The 23,661-nt window shown below is 36.9% G+C and overlaps 1 protein-coding gene across 2 annotated transcripts in view; it reads left to right on the top strand.

Annotated features, from left to right (window-relative positions):
* The first annotated feature begins 11,092 nt into the window (after window positions 1-11,092).
* Window positions 11,093-23,661, top strand: part of Alg-2 (Apoptosis-linked gene-2) — a 34,368-nt gene continuing 21,799 nt past the window's right edge. The window contains exons 1-2 of one of the 2 annotated variants that reach the window (XM_081737935.1): window positions 11,093-11,233; window positions 16,776-16,882. In XM_081737935.1, coding sequence (XP_081594061.1) covers window positions 11,187-11,233; window positions 16,776-16,882 — 154 coding nt within the window. In that variant the 5' untranslated portion in view covers window positions 11,093-11,186. Of the gene's footprint in view, window positions 11,234-11,597; window positions 11,639-16,775; window positions 16,883-23,661 lie in introns of those variants that run through there. The other variant, XM_081737945.1, reaches the window with a different exon arrangement.

Here is a 23,661-nt window from a genome sequence, read left to right as displayed (position 1 = left end):
AATTGAGGGTGGAGGTGGCGACATTTCAAACAACTCTTTTCACCATCATGTAGGGCATGGAAAGGAATACCAGTAAATCTACTTACCTCATTTTTTTTGAAAATTGGAGATGGCGGATTTAGAAACTATACGCCTCATATATATATATATATATATATATATATATATATATATATATATATATATATATATATTGACAAAATAGTGCCTTATTTTAGAAGTTATAAATCTGGCTGGGCAAAACAACTATTTTTTTTATTGACATTAAGATATTATTTACTCCGATACTATTTTAATTTTAAATCACTTGTGAAAAACTAGTATTTTATCAATTTGGCGTCTCCAACCAGAGTTCGTTACCATGGAGATGATGAGTATATTTAATTTAATTTTTCTAAACTTAGAGATTTTATCAATTTGGCGACTACATACAAGATCTGTGATTTTATTTAATTTAATTTTTTTTAAAAACTTCATATTTTATCACAGGTACTCTATTAGTTGTTAATGTATCTTTGAAAAAAGATTTAAACGCAGACTATCCACTGAGTTTTGTCAGCAATGTCAAGATGTAAATAAGATAAAAAAGAATGAACGGGGAAAGGATAAGTGACAACCAATTATACAGCTAATAATTATATCAACACTTGTGAAAACAAATGTTTTGAGGCCACGTAAAAACCCGAAGATATAAGTGCGAAAGTGAGTATCTTTCGTATATGTTATAATTAATCACTGAAATGCATTTAATCAATTAATATAATAATAATAATAATAATAATAATACTAATAATAAAACTATATTACACAAGCACCAAAGAATGGTCGAAATATTGTATCCAATTTAACTATTACCAAAACGTAGTAAAGATTTTACAACTAGAACGAAAACAATTTGAACGCAAGGAATTCTTACTATCATAAGTAGCACAGTTATCATTTCTCAATCTCGCTATTAAGCCTCAATTTCTCCATTATCTCAGTTTCAATCCCTGTATCTTTCTTATATTACCCAGGTAAACACTCACCTATCATAAGTCTCACAGTCTCTGGATTAAATGGAGTCCAGGATCCGTTGGAAAGTGCACTTTGGAGTTCATCGGTGGAGATGTAGCCACTGCCATCCTTGTCAACCCTGAAACAATTGGAAGAAAACTTTTGCATTGCAGCTATTTAAAATATTATTGTTTTCCTTCGAGTGATAATGATGTTTCAGTAGTAGAGCGTGTGAGGTCTCAGTGGGCTTTGTGTGGACAAATACCGTGTGTGTGTGTTCTCCCGACCCCTCAACTTTACTGATTATACAATTTCGTTATGATAATCACCGACTTTTTTAGTCTCAGAAAGAAAGGACAATGCTGGAAAACAATGAACTGAAAGATCATAAACGTTACACCTTTCTACTCATCATGTAGAAATCTCTCCAAGAATCGTCATCAAGAACATGTTCCTCAGCCTTGCCCTTTTGCTTATCAATGTTCTATATAAATGGTTATTTAAAGTTCTTCAGCAATTTTACAGCTACATAACACGAAGAGCTTTGGTTTAAAATCGATCCGAATTCGACTCCTGGTCTGACACATCCAAGTTGGAAACGGCAGCCTTTCAGCCATGAAGCTCTTCAAGCCGTTTGATGTCCCATTAACAATAAAAGCAAATGAATGAGGAAAAAACCTCGCGGAATTGATACTGTCCACCAGAAACTGATAACCTGGAACCCTACTGGAGACCTATCGCTACGGAATAAGAGATCACAATTTGTACAATTTAGTCAAGGTCAGAAATAGTTTTTTTTTCCTGAAAGTTTATGTTAACACTGGATGATAAGTCATTCTTCTACACCAGCGTTTCCCAACCGGTGTGCCGCGGCACACTGGTGTGCCGCGAATGGGCCGCTGGTGTGCCGCGAGAAAATCGAAACAAATTATTAATTCTATACGAACCAAATTGCAAGACAGGGGAAAATGTATATTTATATTTCACATTACTATGAACCTCTACTATAAATCTACAATTTTAAATTTCATACTGTGTTACTTTTCTGTACATTTTTAATGTTGAAAAACGTATTTATCATTGTCATGACCATTATTACTTCTTTATTGTTGCAGACTATTTCCGTAACTTGAAATTTTAACATATCATTCACTAAATTCAACAAAGCAAGCATGTATACAAATTACCTACATTTGTGTTTTAAAAGTATAGGAGATTTGTTTATTTGTTCGTTATTTAGTGATCTTCCCTTTTAGTTAGTTAGATACAGTTTTCGAAAGAGAAAGTGGATTTTTTAAAACCCGAGTCCTATATTTCATTGCTATTGTTTTCTATTTTAAAATTAGAATGAAAAATAAGTATAATGATTTAGCACGGGGGAAAACCAGTGATCGAGCTTTCTTCTCTGTAAGAAGGAAATTAGTAATCACATTAAAATATCACGGTAATTATATATATATATATATATATATATATATATATATATATATGGGTGTGCCGCGAGAATTCAAGTTACACCTGTAGTGTGCCGCAAGTTGAAAAAGGTTGGGAAACGCTGTTCTACACAATAATTTGTTAAGACAAAACTGGATTATACAACTTAGGAATTTCCAGTTCAGAGACATGACTACAAAGAGATGTACAAAGCCGCTAACCTTAAATTTTCGGTGTATCGATCCATTTTGCAAAACATTCAACGAAAATTCATACATATTCGTTGGATCATTGCCTACTATTATGCTGCTCATGCATTTCCAGGATCAGCTCCTGCAGAATTAGGAGCTAAAAACTTTAAGTAAAATATAAATGCCGTCTTCAGGAGGAGGGCTGACGACTAATACACAATATTTACACAGATAATGCATTAATTTAAAAGCATAAACACATAATTCTGTCCGGAACGAAATAATTGTTTTTAATGCGTGAATGAATGCTTTTCTTTGTAACCTGTATTTTGTAATTTGTAAAACAGTTAACAATCTGGAATTCACATTATCCTCCAAAATTGCTACTATCGCCACTGGTGTTCCTCAAGGCTTCATTCTTGGACCAGTTCTTTTTGGTACTGTACATAAACACCTTATTCAATTTATGCAACCTCAGCATATTATACTATATGTTTATCATCTGTATATCTTAGTAACAGCGGACAATATTGTAGAGCCAGAAAGGAATCTGAAATACATAGTCGACCGTTTGATAAAATGGGCGTCTCAGAATCAGCTGATGATAAATGCAAAGAAAACTAATGCACTCAATTTATATTACTCGTATATATATCTCAAATAGCACTTACTATTGTGTTAAATGCGATTTCCGTAGACTACTGGTACTCAAACTCCATTAAATTTCTAGGAGTTCCATAAACGACAAGACTCACTTGGGATGAACACATTGTTAATTAAAAAAAAATCAGTGATTGTTTTGTAATATATAGAGTTCGTGGTTGTTTCAAAACAAATTTTGCTTTCATTATATTATGGTAAATTCCAGTCTTTATAAACTTTTGGAATAATTTTGTTAAAAGCTTCCTATTTTACTGCTACTGTTTCTTGCTTACAGAAAAAGGCAGTAAGAACTATTATTAATCTTTCATCAAGAGCCTCCTGTAAAAGTGTCTTTCAGTCAAATAAAATTTTAAGTGTTTTTTTCTTTGTATATATACAAAATTACTATAATGTTACAAGGAATGAAATATTTTTTATTATCTATACTCGTAAAACATCCTTCCTATGTCCAGTAAACTGTGCAATAAGCTGCCGACTTACTTGAAGGGTATTAAAAGCATACCGAAATTGAAAAAAATAAATAAATAAATTGCTCACATTTTTGTGAAAAAAGGATTACAATGTTGATGAAAATTTAAGCGATACCTTGTAAAAGTACGTACTCAAATATCTCAACAGTTTCTATGAACTGGTTTCTGACCGATTGTGTACGAATTTGGATGTATAAAAGATATGTATGAACGTAACTTCTGTTCTGAATGTTCCTAGAACTGAGGTAATCATCATAAAATGGTTTGCTCCTTATGTCTTTCTTATTTTATAAAATTTAAATAACTTTAGTAGTTGCACTGACAGAAAATAAGAACTGAGTTTATTTATATACATCTGTGTAAGTAAGCAAGCAGCATGTGTGTCTGAAATAGCGTCATTTTTATATTTAGCATTTACATTTCTTACACTGTTTACAAAATATTCATTAAATCCATTTTGGAGATATTTTTATGAAGTCTTCAGCAATATCTTGTGTTAATTAAATGGTACCAGTGTAACAGACCCCTTCAACTCTCATTGTGTTATGAAACGAAGTAACACTTTTAACACCTGAGAAATGAATAAACTGGAAACGTATTGTTTGTGTAGATTAAAAATATTCCAACCTCATAATGCCTATAAATTTTGTTTAATGTCGTCTCCTAATGCATTCAGAGCTTGCATTGTATTGGCGCATTATAATTTAGCATCTCATCTCCAAATTAACATCAGAAAATTATTATTATTGCTTAAGTTGAACATTCCACCGAGGCGAAGGGAGATGATGATGATGATGATAACGAATGGAATGGTATGATGAAGAAAGTAGAATAACCCCGACACGACGTTTGATCGGTTAATAAAGATATTAAAAATGAAGATTTTTTAGTTTAACTTCCCACGGTTATGCCCTTTAGGCTAAAACAGACGGATGATTAATCAAAGTGAACGACTGTGAAATTAAACTTTTGAGCTATCTCCGTGACCACCTGCACCACATGCGCATGCGTTAAACATCAGACCAACGGGTAGAGCTGTAAAGGTTATCACTAGAGCCCAGACTTCCATGCACAAACAAACCCTATATGCATGCAAATAAGCACGAAAAATATAAAAAAATGTGCCCTAAAATATGTATTAAAGATTTAATATGCGCTCTGAAATATACACCAAATGAAATGAAATGAAATCTTTAAGTTTTACGTCCCACGGTTATGCCGGTTAGGCTAAAGGAGACGGTGATTATGAGAGATGAATGAAAATGGTGGAATGAAGAAAGTGGGAGGAAACGGGAGAACCCCGAGAAAACCCACGAGCACGGTGTTTGTCCACCACAAAGTTCACTTGGCGGAGGCTGGGATCGAACCCGAGACCCCAAGCACCAGAGGTGAACGCTCTACCACAGAGCCACCACGCCCCCCAAATATACACCAAGAAAATAAAGTTCCAATTTCGTACAAAAATATCTTCCTTTAGTGACCTCTATTGCAATGAATTGTGAACGTCTTTCTTACGTTTTCTTCTGTAAACTCTCTGGGTTTATCAGTGAGAAACGTTTTGTAGATCGAAAAGTTCCTTTCTACATCAACACAAGTCACTGGTGCATGCGGAAAACACCAAATTTTTTTTTCGTGCGTTAGGCCCTCTTCCAATTCCTTGTTTTTAAGATTAAGTATATTTGCAATGTCACTGATTGTTTTCTACCTGGGATTTTTGCCTAATATTTGTCAAACTTTATCTGAAGCTATTTTCGCAACACCGTGAGTTTCACTAGACAAAGTCTGCAATAATTCGCCCAACAACGAGAGTAATGCTGCAGAGCATTGTCATGGGGTTCCAACTGTCTGATATTTTCAAGTATTCTCGAGAAGTGATTGTGTATGTACTTAATTTTGTTCTCGATACCATTTGTAGAGAAACATTTTCGTGACACATAAATAAGAGGTTACGTCATCGTTTTTAGTGAGTTTACAACTGTCTTCACTTGATTTAAGTTCTCTGCATAATACGATACAGCTTCTAGTCACGAACCCTATCGGGTTAAAACTTGTTGCGAAGGTACCGGAACATTTTTCACAACTTTGCGAAAGATACATACGTGCAATGGAGCTCTCACAACTACTTTCTTTACATTTGATAGAAGCATGTCCACTGCCAGATATTCGCATCTGATTGTTTCTGCTACGCAATGAAGACAGTGTACAAGAGAAGTCAGGTGGACTAATTTAAGATACAATACTTTATTCTATAATTCTATACAACATTTTTATTCTATACACCTGCGTTTACAAAGTGATTGAGTTTACTTTAAATATAACCTACTTTTTTCTGACGCAATATGCATGCACATCGAAATTTACTCAAAATATGCACTTATATGCGCTATCATATGCGTCTCAAACGAATCCTTACAAGTTTGTCGGAAAGAAAAAGATACTTTGCACAAGTTTCTGCATGTTACTATAAACATGCATTTTGCATATAAATCCGGGCTGTAGTTATCACTATACACATATTGCGTTGACTTAAAAAAGTGCCTGATGAAGACAATGTGGATATTCCATGTCAGACCCACACACTTGTTTTGGTCACTCTCAGATTTTGATGAAATTTTGTGTGTTAATACGTCTTGATGAGAAATTTTTCATTGCTTGGTCCTACAGTTCTGGAGTTACAGCATCTCAAGCTTTATGACTTTTTGTAAAAAATTTGGGTCTGATTAATTATTAAAAAGGTTTGTAACTTTGGTTCTAATTAAGATAGAGACTTCACTCGAGTATCATTGTAAAGCTCGTAGACAGACCTTTCGTTTGATATGCCTCACTTAACCTTTACCATAAAATTGAAAATTTGACCTTAACCAGCAAAAAATACGTAGTTATTGATTTCCGTGAAACTTTTACAGAATAATGGCTTATCATTGGTGAAGACATTTGGAAAGTTTCAGAGTGGGACAACCTTGGGATGCTGAGTTATGAACTTTTACGTAAAAGTCACTTATAGTAATTTCAGTAATTTTGACCTTTCCCCGAAAATTTAGTCATATTGCTAATGCTTGTAAACCTTTGCCCTGATTATGATAGAAACTGAACTTAGATGTCATCGTAAAGCTTGTAGACAAACCTATCATTTGATATGTAACCCCTGACCCTTTCTATAAAACTGAAAATTTGACTTTGACCTTTGTCCTTGAATGGCACGAAAAATGACTTTTGAGTAGCTTTTACAGAATAACTGCTTGTTATTGGTGATAACAAAAGAAAAAATATTTTTTATATGACTATGTTTTTCTTCTGTCATCAGAGTTTACCATCATCATTACTGAAATAATGATTCCCAGATCATCAATGAAGTAAAATGATAAGTACATCCGGTGTGAAAGGACTTGAACAGTTCTATCAGAAATACTGCTATAATCCTTTTCCATTAACGGCCATAACTGCAACCACGGTCAAATGATTTAAACTAGTCTAATTTAAATCACTTGATTTTTTAAAATAAAAATCGTTGATTTTAAAAAAATTCCGAAATAAATTAATTTAAAGTGAAAATAAGTAAAATCACGTTTCTGTTCTGTTATTTCGAATATGAAAGATAATAGTCATAATACAATGAGACGCAAATGTATGTACAGTACTGTAAGAAACCGAGTGTCATCCAGAGGATGATTACAGAAAATCCCGTTTTGAAGGGGTAACGGGCGAATCCTGCTCTTCTTCTCTTCGTAACATAGGGTTTGCAAATTGTTAACTATTTCACCGGGGAAATCACAATTCGACATTTAGGGAGAAAATTGTTTTGTGTGTGCGTCTGTTTGTTTGTTCCCAATAATAGAGGCGTATTTAGAGGGACCAGTAAATATATATATATATATATATATATATATATATATATATATATATATATATTTACTGGTCCCTCTAAATACGCCTCTATTATTGGGAACAAACAAACAGACGAACAAACAAACATATATATAACTTTAGGCGAAATTTACGTATTTTATACATATTTTGTGCCGCAAGCTAGTTCTGATCTTTTAAAAATATACCCTGCCAAATAAAAGTAACTTTTGTGAAAAAATTTATCATGTTCATAAACGTTGCTGTACTTTTTCCTTAATGTTTAACAAATATTTTTGGGATTGAAGTAGGTTAACGATTGCGGGTTAATTCAAAATTCAACTCCAATACTTTCACTTTAATGGCATAATTAACATTTAATACTAATTCCTAATGTTTTTTCTTCAGTTCGCGACTTGTATTATGTATACGAGGAGAAAGATTTGATTTAAATAAAAAAATCAACAAAATGATTAAAAAAAAAAAAAAATCATGATATTTTTTCCACTCTGACTGCAACAGAGGTCTAAGGTCAGTTAGAGAAAGTACCAGCAATGCAGAATACGTATAAAATATTCAGGAGAGATGTTGTGAGGCTGCCTAATTATGAACATGTAACTGTAAATGTATAGACAACAATTCTGAGATTAGTAGCCTCCCCCCTTAAAAAAAAAAAAAAAAAAAAAACCTATGAAAATTTGAAAGTTGTGTATGAAACCTTACTCTTGGCGAGTCTCCAATATTGGAAACTAAGATCTTACAAAAGAAATATCCAGGACAAAAAGTGAAGAAATTGGATCTGCCCTGAAGAGGAAATTTTTGAGTGTTGAAAGTAGTGAAAGTTCCAGTAGTGACGAAGAGGATTCTATTCAAGAAATGCTGCAACTACTTAAAGAGAAGTTCAGAGGTTGTGTCAATAGAAATGAGAAAATCCAAGTACTGACAGTACTGCTGCGGAGTTGGTCAGTTCATAGAATTGAGCCAGAATTTGGTGCACCTAATTACATGGTACATAGTAAAAAAGGTTCAAGAGAAGAGAATAATGGCAACACCTAACATCATAGCTGGGAACGCATTACCTACATCAGAGAGTTCTATGAAGCAGATTCTGTCAGCAGAATAATGCCTGGTAAAAAAGATTTTGTTTCTGTAAGGGTTGGTGACCAGAAAATACACAAACGAAAAAGGCTCATTCTTTGCAACTTGGAAAATTTTTTCCAGGCATTTAAGAATCAGCATCCTGATATTTCCATTGGTTTCTCAAAATTTGCAGAACTGATACCCAAGCAGTGCATCTTAGCAGGGACTGCTGGAACTCATTCGGTTTGTGTTTGCAGCACGCATCAGAATGTGAAATTGATGATAGCAGAAGCCAAACTATCGACACTTACAGCTGATGATGAACATCCCATTATATCATACCATGACTGCATGGCACAGATTGTCTGTAACCCATCTAATATATCATCTTACTTTGGCGACTGTGAAACTTGCTCTTGTACAGAGAGGTTAATAATAAGTCTTCAAAACCATATGGAGGAACATAATGTAGACTGTATAACATACCGTCAATGGGCAGCTACAGACCGATCCACTCTAAGTACGATCCAAGAATTACCAGAAGATTTCTGTTCAAAATTCAGTGAGAAATTACAGATTCTTTTGTGTCATTAATTTATAACAAAACAGCGAACAGAACTCTTGACAGGCCTCAAAGACTATCTTCATGTGGATCAATTCATTACTCTTTCTGGCTTCAGTGAAAATCATTAATTTGTTGTACAACTCTGTGCAAGGCTACCATTGTGTTGACCTCACATGGAAAGTCCCAATGATACATTGTCAAAACTATAATACTATTATTTATTAAAAATATTGTTTTGGTCAGATTCTTAATATTATCACCTTAACCTTTGTAAGGTGATAGTGGTGAACTTAAGTACTACAGCACTTACTGTAGATAATGAACAATCATCGTCGTAGTGCACTTATTGTAGTAAGATATAATTTGACGTTGTCTGTGGCTATGTAGCTGATTCGACAATAAAATTTATTCTTTTATTACAGCAAAGCAGTTCTAAAACTAGGATGAACGGAAGTCACAAATTGCGTTACATATAGATTTGACTCTTAATGACTTAAAAGCTCTTGTTCCATAGCAAACATTAATTGTTTACAATATATTATAGCACAAAATTTTCGTGACCTACTGAGAAGTGTGCGAGCCTAAGTCTTGGCACACCACATTTTGCAAAATAAGCATACAAGGAAAGTAATACTCTGTATTGAAAGATATGTTTGTAAGGAATATAGCTACTTTTGCAAATATCATAATTAAATTGTAATTAATTCAGTTGTATTTTAGGTTTATAAGTGTAGGGTTACTAGTATAAAATCATTACACACCATACGATGGTCAAAATAAATGTGAAAATGAAAAAGGATTGTATTACGTATTATTTTCTGACGGTGTAGTATTTCTGCACAATACACAGCAGTATTTTTATTTTATAATAGTAGTGTTACTAATGAGAAACCATTACGACTGCATTCAATACCCCCACAGCCATACCCATCGTCGTTGACGCGCCCGCTCCTTACGGACTCAACGCACTCTCGTGCGATCAACTAGATGGCACTCGGGCTTTTTTTTTTTTCATTGTAGTTTATATGGCATATATCCGGACATTGTATTTTGAAGCAAATCCTGAATGAATTGTAATTTTTCAACAATGACTTCTGATGGTCCCCTTGAATATATTTATGCTAAGTGAGGTATTGTCATGATAAAATAATTCTAATTTCCATCTATTATTTCGAGTAGATTGCCTAAACTTGACCTGCACGGCGTAATTCTTCATGGCGTGTACCGGAACAAAAATAGTGACGTGAAAACTCTCAATTTCCACTCGTAAGTCAAACTGTAACAACTAGGTGAACAGTGTATATAAAAATTACCATAGATTAAGTATATTCTTACGAATTCGAGTAGGAATATATTTATTCTACGGTATTATAGTCAAAATTACCTTTTGAAAACATCCAACAAAAAATTTCGATCTGGCATTTGAACGTACGACATTTCTTCTTCTAGATAACTATAGAACACAATTACAAAGTATACGTATGTTATTTCCTCTGTGGTATGGATAATTAAGGCACAAAAAAGGATCTGATATTTGGATGTAACAGGTAGGCTGTATAAGAAGAATATATTAAATAATTTTAAGAAAACATAATAAATAGTAACACGAAGTCACCACATCCACTCAATAACAATGATTCACAAGTTCCTTTCACTTTGCTCTTGCTGCCGTATTTATTGCGTAATGACTCGTAATTGCTGGAAGCATGGTGGGCGAGGCAGTTTCATGATATTTGGCAACTTCTCGTATTTCCCATTTCCTCGTGTTATCCACGTAAAAGAAGAAGAAGACAAATGTGACATGTGACAACGATTGCATTCTGACTTCAAACAAGGAACTATAGCGTTAAAATTTATCGAAACTACTATTTGGTGTCATTGTTTCAAACGGAAAGACGTCAATGAATTAGATCGTTCGGAGTTTTCTAGTGTTTGACTTTCAGCATGGCACAAATACCTACTCGTGAATTCTTGTGGGATGTTTTTCAAAGGTATAATGTGATAAATTGTGAAGGTTAAGTTTAAACCTGTAAGTTGTTTGAACACATTATTACAGAGTTGATAACAAATTCGGTTATAGTTAAGGAGCCGTACTTCCCATTTAGGGAAGGACGAGAAACGCCATACTTTCAGGAATTATTCATTGACTATCTAGGATGTTAAAAAGTAGGTAATAGACTGAGTTCTTGCCCTTGTACTTAGGGTGTTTACGTAGTGCAACAGTAAGATGTATCCTCGTGCACGGGAGATGAGAAGTAGCTGTTCTTAACTATTACTACAAATTCTGGTACGGCCTAAGAATACTGGGTTTATTTTCTCGAAAAAAAAATTACAGGAGAACTTAGTTACATATTTGAGTATCACTGTTCGATGCAATTGAAATTTCTGGACCATAAGTAAGTTAATGATAGTTTTAGTTATTTCCGCACAAAATGTACTCTTAATTGTGCTGGTCAGATTCTGTGACACTACACGAATTAACTGTTGAAAAATTATTATTTTTTTCGTTAATTTTCTTCTTCTTGTCCCATAAAAGGTCTGTGCTGGAGATGAAAAATATAGCATAGATGAGGTTCAAGGAGGCCACCAGAAATAATTGTACGAAAATCATAATTCTATCAAAGATTTTCTTCTTATTGTTCTCCAAAATATTTGCGCGGGGCAACATGACAATACCCTACTTAGCATAGATGAAGTTCAGGCGGGCGACCAGAAATAATTGTTGAAAAACATCAACCTGTGCTAGATGACCACAAAAAGTACAAATACTATCTAACTGAATGAAGACAGGGTGAAGCTTGTGGGCCTGCCAGGGTGCGTCCGTAGCGATGGTGAACATACGAAAAGAAATGACTATTCACACGATAAGAACACCCTAACCTTCCCTAGGTGAGAGCCACAGTAGTTGTGTACTTCTACTTTCTCACTGCCTCTCTTGGTGAATGTGTAGCTTCTTTCTAACCCGTTCATGCCATTGTTTGTAGATCCGTTTCCTGTTTCGTACTTTACTTGTTTTGAAGAAGAACCATTTCATTGCATCATTCTCAGCTCTAGAAGAAGGTCTTAAAATTTCATAACCACACATATCACATAGAATTTCCCATTTTAGAAGCCAACCCTCCCTGCAAAAGTTTGAGTGTCCTTGTTCTTTCCAAATAATAATAAAAAAAAGTTTAGCAATACTTCGTTTTTTGGCCTTTCTCAAGATTTAGAAAAACCGCTTTCTCTTTTAATGTTCAAGGTATTTTCCTTCCTTCTCTTCGGAATGTGACTTTATGCTGAAATATGCTCATTGACAAAACATGGAGCACCCTGAAGGAATATATGAAATTAAGTTAAACTTCACGGGATACAAGAGTACGCAACTTGATTGTAAGAATTACAATATCAGATTAATCTGAAAATAGGTTTGGTTGTACGAGCTTAATACGTGTTGCATATCAGCAGGTTGCTACACCCCCTCTGGGACGGATACATACGTTCATGCGGCTTGGAAGCGAGTCGTAGAGTCGTCGTATCACTGCCTGAGGCAACTCAATCCATAGCTACTGTAACTGCAGGTTGGCAGCGCCGTCGAGTTTGCATCCGAACTGGTCCCTAACGTGTTCAGTTGAGGAGAGATCAGATGAGGATGCTGTACAGGGAAAAACCTCAACGTGCCGTAGACAATTTATAGACACGGGTGTGGCTGGGCATTGTCTTGTTAACCTATTCAGGACGGGCAGGGATTTCAAGAAAATCGTAGACCTTTACTTTCGCGGTCCTAGCACCCCTCCTAATTCTTCCATGGGTATGAATTATACCTTGTTGGAAAACTTATGAAACAAAGATTCTTGTAAGATAACCTTTGAGGCTACCGTACCCAACCCGTAGAAGAAAAAGGAGAAAGAAAGAGAAAAAGTGAAAAATTTATTTTTTTCCGAAATTTGTGAGTCTGGCAACACTGTTTCTAGTCGTACGCAGAAAAAAAAAATTCTGACCTGTAGGCCAGACATTGATAATAATTGTACCAAAAAATGAAGGGCAAAGGTACAATAGCTAGGTAAAAAAAAAAAAAAAAAAAAAAAAAATCGGAAGATAGAATCTAGATGAATCATCCTGTTCCTATTTTCCCGAGAAATTTTCGTCTACCCTTACGTTGGCAGGCTTGGCTACGCCCCTAAATGTCACACATAAACAAACCATACCTCGTTGGAAACCTTATAGAACAGACATTTCAGCAAAGTAACTTTCGTGTCTCTCGGACCAAACTAGTAAAAGAAGAAGAAAATCATTTTTTTCTTCAAAAATAGATTTCTTCAGATTTTGTCAGACTGTGGCAACGCTGTTATATACCGTACGTAAGCCAAAAAAATCTCAGATTTACGCCATACACTGGGGACAATGATATCAAAAAATGAAGGGATTAGATTTAATAGGAATGGAGGGGAAAATTCTGAACACCGAACGCCTCCGCCAAGTGAACTTTGTGGTGGACAAACACCGTGCTCGTGGGTTTTCTCGGGGTTCTCCCGTTTCCTCCCACTTTCTTCATTCTACCATTTCACTCATCTCTCATCATCACCGTCTCCTTTAGCCTAATCTGCATAACCGTGGGACGAAAAACTTAAAGATTTCATTTCATTTCTGAACACCGAACCTATGTGAATCATCCTGTATTTTGCTCGAGAGATTGTGGTATACGCTAACATTAGCAGGCTTGGCCACGCTCCTAATTGTCACAAGCATATCAGCTATACCTCGTTGGAAAGCTTATGGAACAAACATTCCAACAAGGTAACTTTCGTGTCTGTCGGGCCAAACTAGTAAAAGAAAAACAAGACGAAAATGAAAATTTTGGGGGAAAATCAAGTTTTTCGAAATTTGTCGGACTATGGTAACGCTGTTGTTTGTCGTATGCAAGAAAAATACTTCTCACATTTATCCCCGTTATTGTGAACAATTGTGCAAGAAATAAGCAGTGTAAGTGCAGTAGGAATGCAGAAAAATTATCTTATTAACTGCAGAGAATAAACTCGCATTGGTTCACCGAACATTGTTCGTCGAAAGATCATTGCTTTTCTTTCCTTTTGCTTCGGCAGGAAGATTTTGGAGTTGAAAGAAATGTATTGCATATTTACAACTCTTTGGTTCAACTGATAACTATAGCTGACCTTGACCAGGCTAAAAAGAGAACGGTACGTTCTGAGGTGATAAATGTTTTCCTTTCGCTCTCTCTCTCTCTCTCTCTGTGTGTGTGTGTGTGTGTGTTTGTTCAATAAGTTACCTTGTTGGAATATCTGTTCTATAAGCTTTCCAACGAGGTATGGCTGATATGTTTTTGACAATTAGGAGCGTGTCCAAGTCTGCCAATGTTAGTTTATACCACAATCTCTCGAAAACATACAGGATGATTCACGTAGGGTCGGCGTTCCGAATTTTTTTCTTCACTCCTGTTCCACCTAAACCCTTCATTTTTCTACATAGTTGTTTCCAATGTCTGGCGCAAATGTGAGAATTATTTTCCTTGCGTACGACAAATAGCAGCGTTGCCATAGTCCGACAAATTTCGAAAAAATTGAATTTCCCCCCAGAATTTTCATTTTTGTCGTCTTTTTCTTTTACTAGTTTGGCCCGACAGACACGAAAGTTACCTTGTTGGAATTTTTTTTCTTGCGTACGACAAATAACAGAGTTGCCATAGTCCGACAAATTTCGAAAAATTTGATTTTCCACCCAAAATTTTGACTTTCATCTTCTTCTTTTACTGGTTTGGCCCGAGACGCACAAAAGTTACATTGTTGGAATGGCTGATCTATAAGGTTTTCAACGAGGTATGGTTTGTGAGTCTGTGATAATTAGGAATGTCGCTAGGGCTGTCAACGTTAGAGTACCTTACAGTGGATATTGAATAACATACAGGATGTGTCTCGTAGGTGTGGGGTTCCGAATTTCTTTTTCCATTCGTATTGAACCGACGGGTTTGACTTTTGTGTATCATTGTCCCAAATATCTATCGTAAATGTGAGATTTTTTTTTCTTGCGTACGATGAATAACAATGTTGCCAGAGATCCTCAAATTTGAAATATGTTTTGTCTTTATAAGAAAATATACAATAAGAAAAAGGGTAAATTCAATACCCCTCCTATTCACCCCTCTCAAGCTCAAAAGTCATTGACTGGGTATGGCTAGTAAGTATGCTCATTTGTCTCTATGGATGCCATTTTTTATCCTTGTAGCTTCATCAGGGGGGTACCTCCCCCAAATTCTGAAGGGAGAGAGGGAAAGCTATAAACACCCAACTTTGCCCCACTCCCCCTTCACGGCGGGACCCACTACATGAATGATATACATAGGATTAAAAAGTTCCATCCTTTCTGAAGAGATACATACCAAAATCATATCTCTAGGTTAATTAGGAGCTGAGCTAGAGAGGTTTGAATTGCTGGCTCAAGGGTTGAGCCGTTCGTCCTGATAAGGTTAATAGATTGTACGTGCGTGCTCCTGCGGGAGGAGAGCTAACACCTGCAGATGCGGAATCTCACTGACGTAAATCTGTGCCGTCAAGGTTTCACGAATTGCTACGGGAGGTTACCAAAGGCTGTCTCCATACCATGATGCCCAGAGTAACGCTGTTCCACATTATTGGCTAGATGTCACCTTTCCCTCCGGCATCACCACACTTGCACAGGATGGTTATGTGTCGTAATATACAATAGAGACTTATTACTGAACACGATCTATTACCATTCATGAGGATTCCATGCTGTCCTACTTCGTTTATACGCTTGTGTTAGTGGCAACGTACGCAGAGGACGGTGCACTCACAGTCCAGCTGAGAACAGTCGAGATACGGTGCGAGATGACAGAGGGTTTTACAGAGAGTCCACTACTTATGTGTGAATGGCAGGCGCTGATATCACAGGATTACGTAATACTTCACGAACAATGTGACGATCCTCTCGTGTTGTAGTCTGTTGTGATCGATCGGAACCTTCACGTCGTGCGATGGCGTCTTCACGTATCCACTAGCCCCAACGTCAGGCCATAGGAACATTGGAATCCCTCACATGTCTGTTAATCGCACGGCCCCTTTTGAACGCTGTCTAATGCTGCTGTGTTATTTGTCCTCCCAGTACTGTGCTGACTCACTCACTCACGCTTCACGGCTAGGGCTGAATTCCTTACTACTCTCCGGTGGCCATTCGTGATCTTTAAATCCTAATCGTTTACATGTTGATCTGAATTGCAGTTGATTTGGCGATTCCTTCGTGCTGCTTCAATTTTTATGGCAGTAAGTGTAATTTTAACGCGTCTTATAAACTAGAAAAATATGACTTGTAATTTCCTATTCTTTTATCCTTTCTTTTAGTCCTAACAGCAGATAAAGAAGCACAATGTGCTTTGAAGCATCCTATAGAAGATTTGACTAATGTGATTGGTAAGTTTTATATATATATATATATATATATATATATATATATATATATATATATAGGGCCTACTTCTACATTTTTAAATTATGTAAAACTTGTGATTTTTGTTTTGTCTAGGGTTGACAGAGATCGTAGTGGCTACATAACAGCAGACGAGTTACAGGCTGCGCTCTCGAATGGCTCGTGGACGCCCTTTAATCCTGAGACTGTGAGGCTTATGATAGGTAAGTAGGTTGACAATCCGTACAGCAACACCTGAAATAATGTATTATAAACGTTGAACATAATTGAAATAACGCAGTAACATACTTCAATATAATCTAGCATAATCATAGCCATGGTTAGGAGAGGGAACTGTAATTATTTACTGATATCGTTGGATGCGTATATAAATTTGAAGCATGTGGGAAAGCAAATCCCTGCATGCAGTTACGGCATACCAAAACAATAGTATTTTGTTATTTCTAACGCAACAAAAGTAGTAAATATCAGGATGTTTTTCAATCACGAATATTCGCAGAAGAAAATTTGCTGACACTTTTTAAGTATTCTATCTCAGTTAGTTGACAAAATGGCTAAGGAAAGGAAAGGAATGACATTTACATGGCAACAAGCGCCGAAGATGGAGCAAGGAATGCTCTGAAAGTGCGAGAAGTTTGCTTCTACCAAATGCTTCAAAAGTAGGAGAATTCTTTGTAGAGAGAAGAAACTTACCTTGGCTAAAACTGGGAGATGGGATTACCCATCGCGAAACTATCATATTGGTAATATGATTCCTGTCTTCCAAGTGAAATGTGTCTGTGCTAAGTATTATCTCAAGAGTTTAATGATCTCTTGTACAGTCAGTTGCTAGTTCTACAAGTATTCATGAGTACATACCTTTCGCAAGGATTGAAGGTAGAGTCTTATGAACAGACGCTACGTAGGCTGACGATTTTCAGACAAAATATTAAATAAACTATATTTATTTACATATAGAACACACAGTGAAGTAACATTTTCATTCTCATTGCATACGGCAGTGAGTTGCAGACTTTCCTTTTTATGAGGATTTAACAAATCAGAACTCTGAAATACATGTGATCAAAATTGTAAATGAAATATAAACAGTAATGAAGCGTTTATATAGATCGTTTTTGTTGTGAAAAACACTGAAATTTTGAAATGCGTGGTATGCATTTGTTTCAATTCTCGTGTCGAGAGCAAAGACAGCAATAAAACTGCCTAAGCTACAGAGGAGATTTTCATATTTCAAGTAGTTAGATACTTCAGTGACGTTGCCATGAAGAAAACTCTTTGCACGAAGCTCTAAAGAGTTTAAGGCGATTCAATATTAGGGCTGTGTGGTCCCGTCAGTTCCTTCGCCGTTGTTAAAATATTGAAAGTAGTCCTGTTCGAGATGACCTGCAGTTGTTCTTAATCGTGTAAGGCAGTTATCGAAGAATTTCCTTATACGAGGGCCACTATTTATATTTTGAGCCTTGGCAACACTGATTGTAGTTAGGCGCCGTTTTCCGTTTGCATAGAACCATTTGACATTATTGACCATAACGTACTTCAATATTGTTTACGTTGACTTGAAGATTGCGTGACAACAGAAAAATGGAATTAACTCGTGAAAATTTTCGTGCGATGATTTACTACGAATTTCGACGTGGATTATCAAGACAAGAATGCATCGATCAACTTACTTACACATTTGACGATGAAGCCCCATCATTTGCCACTGTGAAACGCTGGTATAACGATTTTACTTGTGGCCGCCATTCGCTCACTGACAAAATTCGCTATGGTCGTCCAAAATCAGTTGTTATTCAAGAGAACATTGATGCTGTGCAAAACATAATACTGCAAGATCGTCATGTGACATACTGTGAGATTGAGACAACCCTAGGCATTAGTTCCGCCAGCATATATAAAATACACTGCTCCACAAATCTTAAGCAACTCGAAGGAAGTAGCAGAAAATAAAACAAGATCACTGCACCAAGTATAATCTACAGAAAGACTGTACAGATACACAATGCAACACAAATGAAGGACAACAATACAGTTAGGATACACAAGGTGATCAGAAAGTTCAGAACCACGATACCACCATATGTAAAACTGGACTGTGCGAGGGCATAGGCAGTCAATATGGCGTGTGACCACCACGAACAGATAACAGGCACATCTGACCATATTGCAAATCAGACTGTTGATCAAGTCTTGCGGCAGATGGCATCACTTCTCGGAAAGAGCTGTTTGCAGTTCAGGAAGAGTGCGTGGTGGTGGATGGCGTTGCACTATTTGCCGCCTAAGAACATTCCACATATGCTAGATGGGATTCAAGTCCAGCAAGTATAGAGGCAATGCAATGCCCGTAGTGTCTTCGCTCTTCAGATATTCGGACACCAGATGTGCATGGTTTGGGTGGGCATTGTCATCCATAGATAGGAAGTCCGAACTAAATGCTTCGCGGAAATTGCACACATGTGTATGGAGAATTTCATTCCGATACCGTTGTACCGTCAAGGTGCCATGTTCCACAATAAGAGGTCCGTTTTCCCACCCAGTATGATCTCATCCCACACCATGATGGAACCACCACGAAATGACAGCCGTTTATCAATGAAGTTGGGTGATAATATGTTCCAGGCTCTCTCCATACTAATATCCGACCAGAATCAGATGATAGGCTGTATGGAGACTCATCAGAGAATATAATGGATGTTCCCCTTATGCAACAAATTCCTGACGCCATGTATAGCGCGCACCTTTGTGCTCCCGTTTCAATGGCACACACAGCACATTCTTCCTGGTATACAGTCCTGCTGTATTAAGCCACCGACGAAGAGTATCACGACTAACACTTTGTCGCATCGTTGAAACAAAGCATTTGCCAGTTGAGAGCATGACGCTTAACTGTCACGTCTGGCATCAATTGTGAGAAACCTTTCATCGGCGGCCGATGTCTTCCTCGGGCGACCTTCTCTATTATGTCTACTGACTGTATATCCATTATGGAAACGACTTGACACCTTTCACACAACGCTTTTGTTAACACTGAATTCCTGCGTCACGTACAGTTAAGACCAGCCTAGTTCCAATTGCCCAATTATTCGCTCCTGGGTCAACGTCACACAAATGTCGTCTCCAAGCCATTTCAGGGTGTTTACACTAGATATCCTACACAGAAACCACCAACTCACTGCTTGCAGCCTCGGATACAACTAGGCTGTCGTGTACACTTCGTGGTAACATTTGTTCACCGCGATTGCGACGGTGGTACACACGCGCCATAGCGGGCCCTCGCCTTGCTTGTGCGCCCGTTTGTATGTGCATGCCTCCTTCCAGTGTTTAATGGGTCACATTCTCTCTGGTTGCTTAAGTTTTGTGGAGCAGTGTATTACATGATCATTTAGGTGTGAGAAAGGATTGTTTTCGTTGGATCCCACATAATTTGACGAAAATTCAAAAAGAAGCTCGCATCGATTGGTGCACACAAATGCTCAATAAATACAATGGCGGTGCTTCAAAAGACATATAAGATTGTAACAGGCGACGAATCATGGATATATGCATATGAGCGGGAACGTAAACAGCAGTCGACTGTATGGGTGTTTCAAGATGAACCAAATCCAACAAAAGTTGTTCGAACTCGAAGCACATCGAAACAAATGGTCGCCTGTTTTTTCGGGAAAACTGGTCATGTGGCAACTGTCTTTAGAGGAACGTAGAACGCTCAACTCTGAATGGTACGCAGGGGGCGCGGTGGCTCAGTGGTAGAGCGTGCACCTCCGGTGCTTGGGGTCCCTGGTTCGATCCCAGCTCGCGCCGTGTGGACTTTGTGGTGGACGAAGACCGAGTTCGTGGGTTTTCTCGGGGTTCTCCCGTTTCCTCCCAGTTTGTTCATTCCACCATTTCACTCATCTTTCATCATCACCTTCTCCTTTAGCCTAACCGGCATAATCGTGGAACGTAAAACTTAAAGATTTCATTTCATTTTGAATGGTACACAAAGTTTGTTTGCCGGAGGTCTTCGGTCAAATACGGAAAACAAACAAGCGCCGTCGAATCATTCTTCATCAAGACAATGCGAGCTCTCACACATCTTGTCTAACAACCTACTATTTGAACACTCAAAAAATCGAATTGATCTGTCATCCGCGTACAGTCCTGATTTGGCACCCAATGACTTCTTGTTCCCGAATGTCAAGAATAAATTGCGTGGACAACGATTTTCGTCGGCGGAAGAAGCCGTTGATACGTTCAAAAACCATATTATGGAGGTGTCTGAAGAAAATTGAAAAAAATGTTTTGACAAATGGTTCAAACGAATGCAAAAGTGTATTGATCATAAAGGAGAATATTTCAAAAAAAAAAAAAAAAAAAAAATTTCAATGACAAATTATTGTTCTTTCATTGTTAGGCTCAAAATTGGCCCTCGTATACTGCTGAATATGAAAATTAAAATCTAAGTTTACGTCCTACGATTATGCCAGCTAGGCTAAAGGAGACGGTGATGATGATAAATGAATGAAATGATGGAATGAAGAAAGTGTGAGGAAACCCGACAAAACCCACGCACACGGTGTTTATCCACCACAAAATTCACTTGGCGTGAGCTGGGATCAAACCAAGGACCCCATGCTCTAGAGGTGAACGCTCTACCACTGAGGTTCCTGAATGTGAAAATTATAGCACCAAGAAAGTAAGCTGGAATTGCGACCGAACTCTCTGGGTATGACGTACAAATGACACATATGTGGGCCCAACAGCGTCACAAATTAATACAGCGAAAGTTCGGTTTATGTAACACTGATTGGAGCATGGACAAGAAAGTAGGAAGCGTCAAGGTCAAATAGTAGAATATAAACAGATGACTACGTTCGAACAGGCCCGCATGACGCCACGACAGTGAGGCAATGGCGAGAAAGAGTGGTCGTGCAGTGTGAGGACGCTTCGGAATAACAAGACACCTTTGTTTGTGGTGTTGAATTGTGTGCGTCGGTTCCTACTGACCGAGAACTACAAACACCTGAGTGTGTGTTTAACATGTGAACACTGAATGGCAGATTGTCTTCAATCCAACACCACAACTGATCCATACTAGATTTGGTATATTAAATAATTTACACTTTTAAAAGAAATCGCTGAGCAAATCAACGTTTATTTATAAAATAAATGTGTGACAATTTCGGCAACTAAATGAGCGTATTGGCTTCATTAGACACAGGGTTGGCTGGTTTTTCCAGAAAAACTAACTAGTTTTAACCAAAAAACGAAAAATGTTCGTAAAATCTTGATGAACACAAATTTGTAAGTTATTACATTTCACTCCCGCATATTATTCGTATTATATTCAGACCTAAATTCCCCATTCATTACTCAAAGAAATTATACTACAAGAGCAACTTTTGTTTTTGTATAAGTTTATGAATGTTCCTTTTGTGATTTTTTTTGTAGTTTACTATTGATTAATTACATCGAAATGCCGTACTTTTTTGGGGGGAAGGGGGTCATACAAACCCCATGAGAGGCATTTATTAAAGTATCTTTGATATCTATTTATGTATAAATGGCTCATAGCCAGAGTGGACTCAAATAATTCGTATCTTTATTCACTTTTCTTACTGATATGCACATTAAGTCGTTGTATTTCTTTAACTTGGAGTAAAAGTTGTAGTGAACTAACTTGCACTAAATTAGTTCTTCTGTACTCTGCAGTATTCAAATTGTCCATATGTAATTCTGTATAATGGTTTCACTTGTGCAACTGTTTATCTTTTTGTCCTTCTGAAATGACTCTTGACAATTATATTAGCAAGTAAGTAAAGTTCAGTACAACGTATTTTTATCAGGAGTCCTTCGTAAGTGAGTCGGCAGACGTATCGCATTTGTGGCCCTGGTTTTGGGTTCAAATGGGGGACAAATTCTCTCGGATGTAAGCCAAGAAGCGGTTTGGATTCCGCCTTAAGCTTATGTAACCCCTTGCAACATAAACCGGTTGTTGTATAATAACACCTAACACCTATAATAACTTATTTCTGTCCATATGTGATATAAATACATAGAGCAAATTATTTAAACCAAGAAAATCTGGTTTAGACAAGAAACAGAAACTAAAACAAAACAAAAAAGCCGGGTTTAAACCCCAAAAAACCTCTTTTTTTTTTTTTTTTTTTTTTTTTTTTTTTTTAATAAAAACCATGGTTTTCGCCAACCCTGATCAGACACTGTCAACATGTCTGTCAGACAGTATCTGATAAAGCCAATATGTTCAGTTAGTTGGGGAAACTGTCACACAGTTATTATTTTATAAATAAACGTTGATTTGCTCAGTGATTTGTCAGATTGTCTTGCTTTTGGATGAATTTAGCTTTCAGCTTATCACATGTGTGTTAGAGCCTCTCGTGTTAAGTGTAACCTTTCAGCATACATTCTCGAAATTTCTAGTGTCAGAAGGACGTCACTGCTGTTCAGTGAGGGCAGCCTCAGCAGTGACCGCTGCTCTTCCTTCAAACAATTTCGAACGCCATGTTTCAGCAAGATAATGTCCGACAACATGTATCATGGAGAGGCCTTTTTCAACAGGTGTCTGCTATCCTCGCATGGACGGTCGCCTGACAGTACTTCCTTTACCCATTTTCTGATTTTAACTCTACGAAATTTTTCCAAGTAATCAATTTCTTAAAAATACAGATTGCATCAAAGTGCAGAGTAAATGTTGATTTCCGCAAGGCATTTTGGGAATGCCTGGATGTGGAACTGTTTATTATTATTATTATTATTTATAGATGTATTCAGGAAGGTAAGTTTGTTATTTTCTATTTTAACAGGGGCCTTGATATTTAGGTGAAAGTAATTAAGTTTACCCTTTGATAAAGCCAATTGTTTTGAGTTATCAACATGCAACTGATACCCCATCATCATTATAACAGTTGTAGACATTAAATCAGGACAGTGGTTTCTTACTGTCGAGGGTATTAAGTTACGTATTACGTTTAGCGAATACGTA

Source organism: Thermobia domestica, chromosome 2 (assembly GCF_964235325.1).
Source record: "Thermobia domestica chromosome 2, izTheDome1.hap1.1, whole genome shotgun sequence".
NCBI classification, from domain to species: Eukaryota; Metazoa; Arthropoda; class Insecta; order Zygentoma; family Lepismatidae; genus Thermobia; species Thermobia domestica.
The sequence above is the reverse complement of the archived record's forward strand: the minus strand, read 5'-3'. Positions and strand labels throughout refer to the sequence as shown.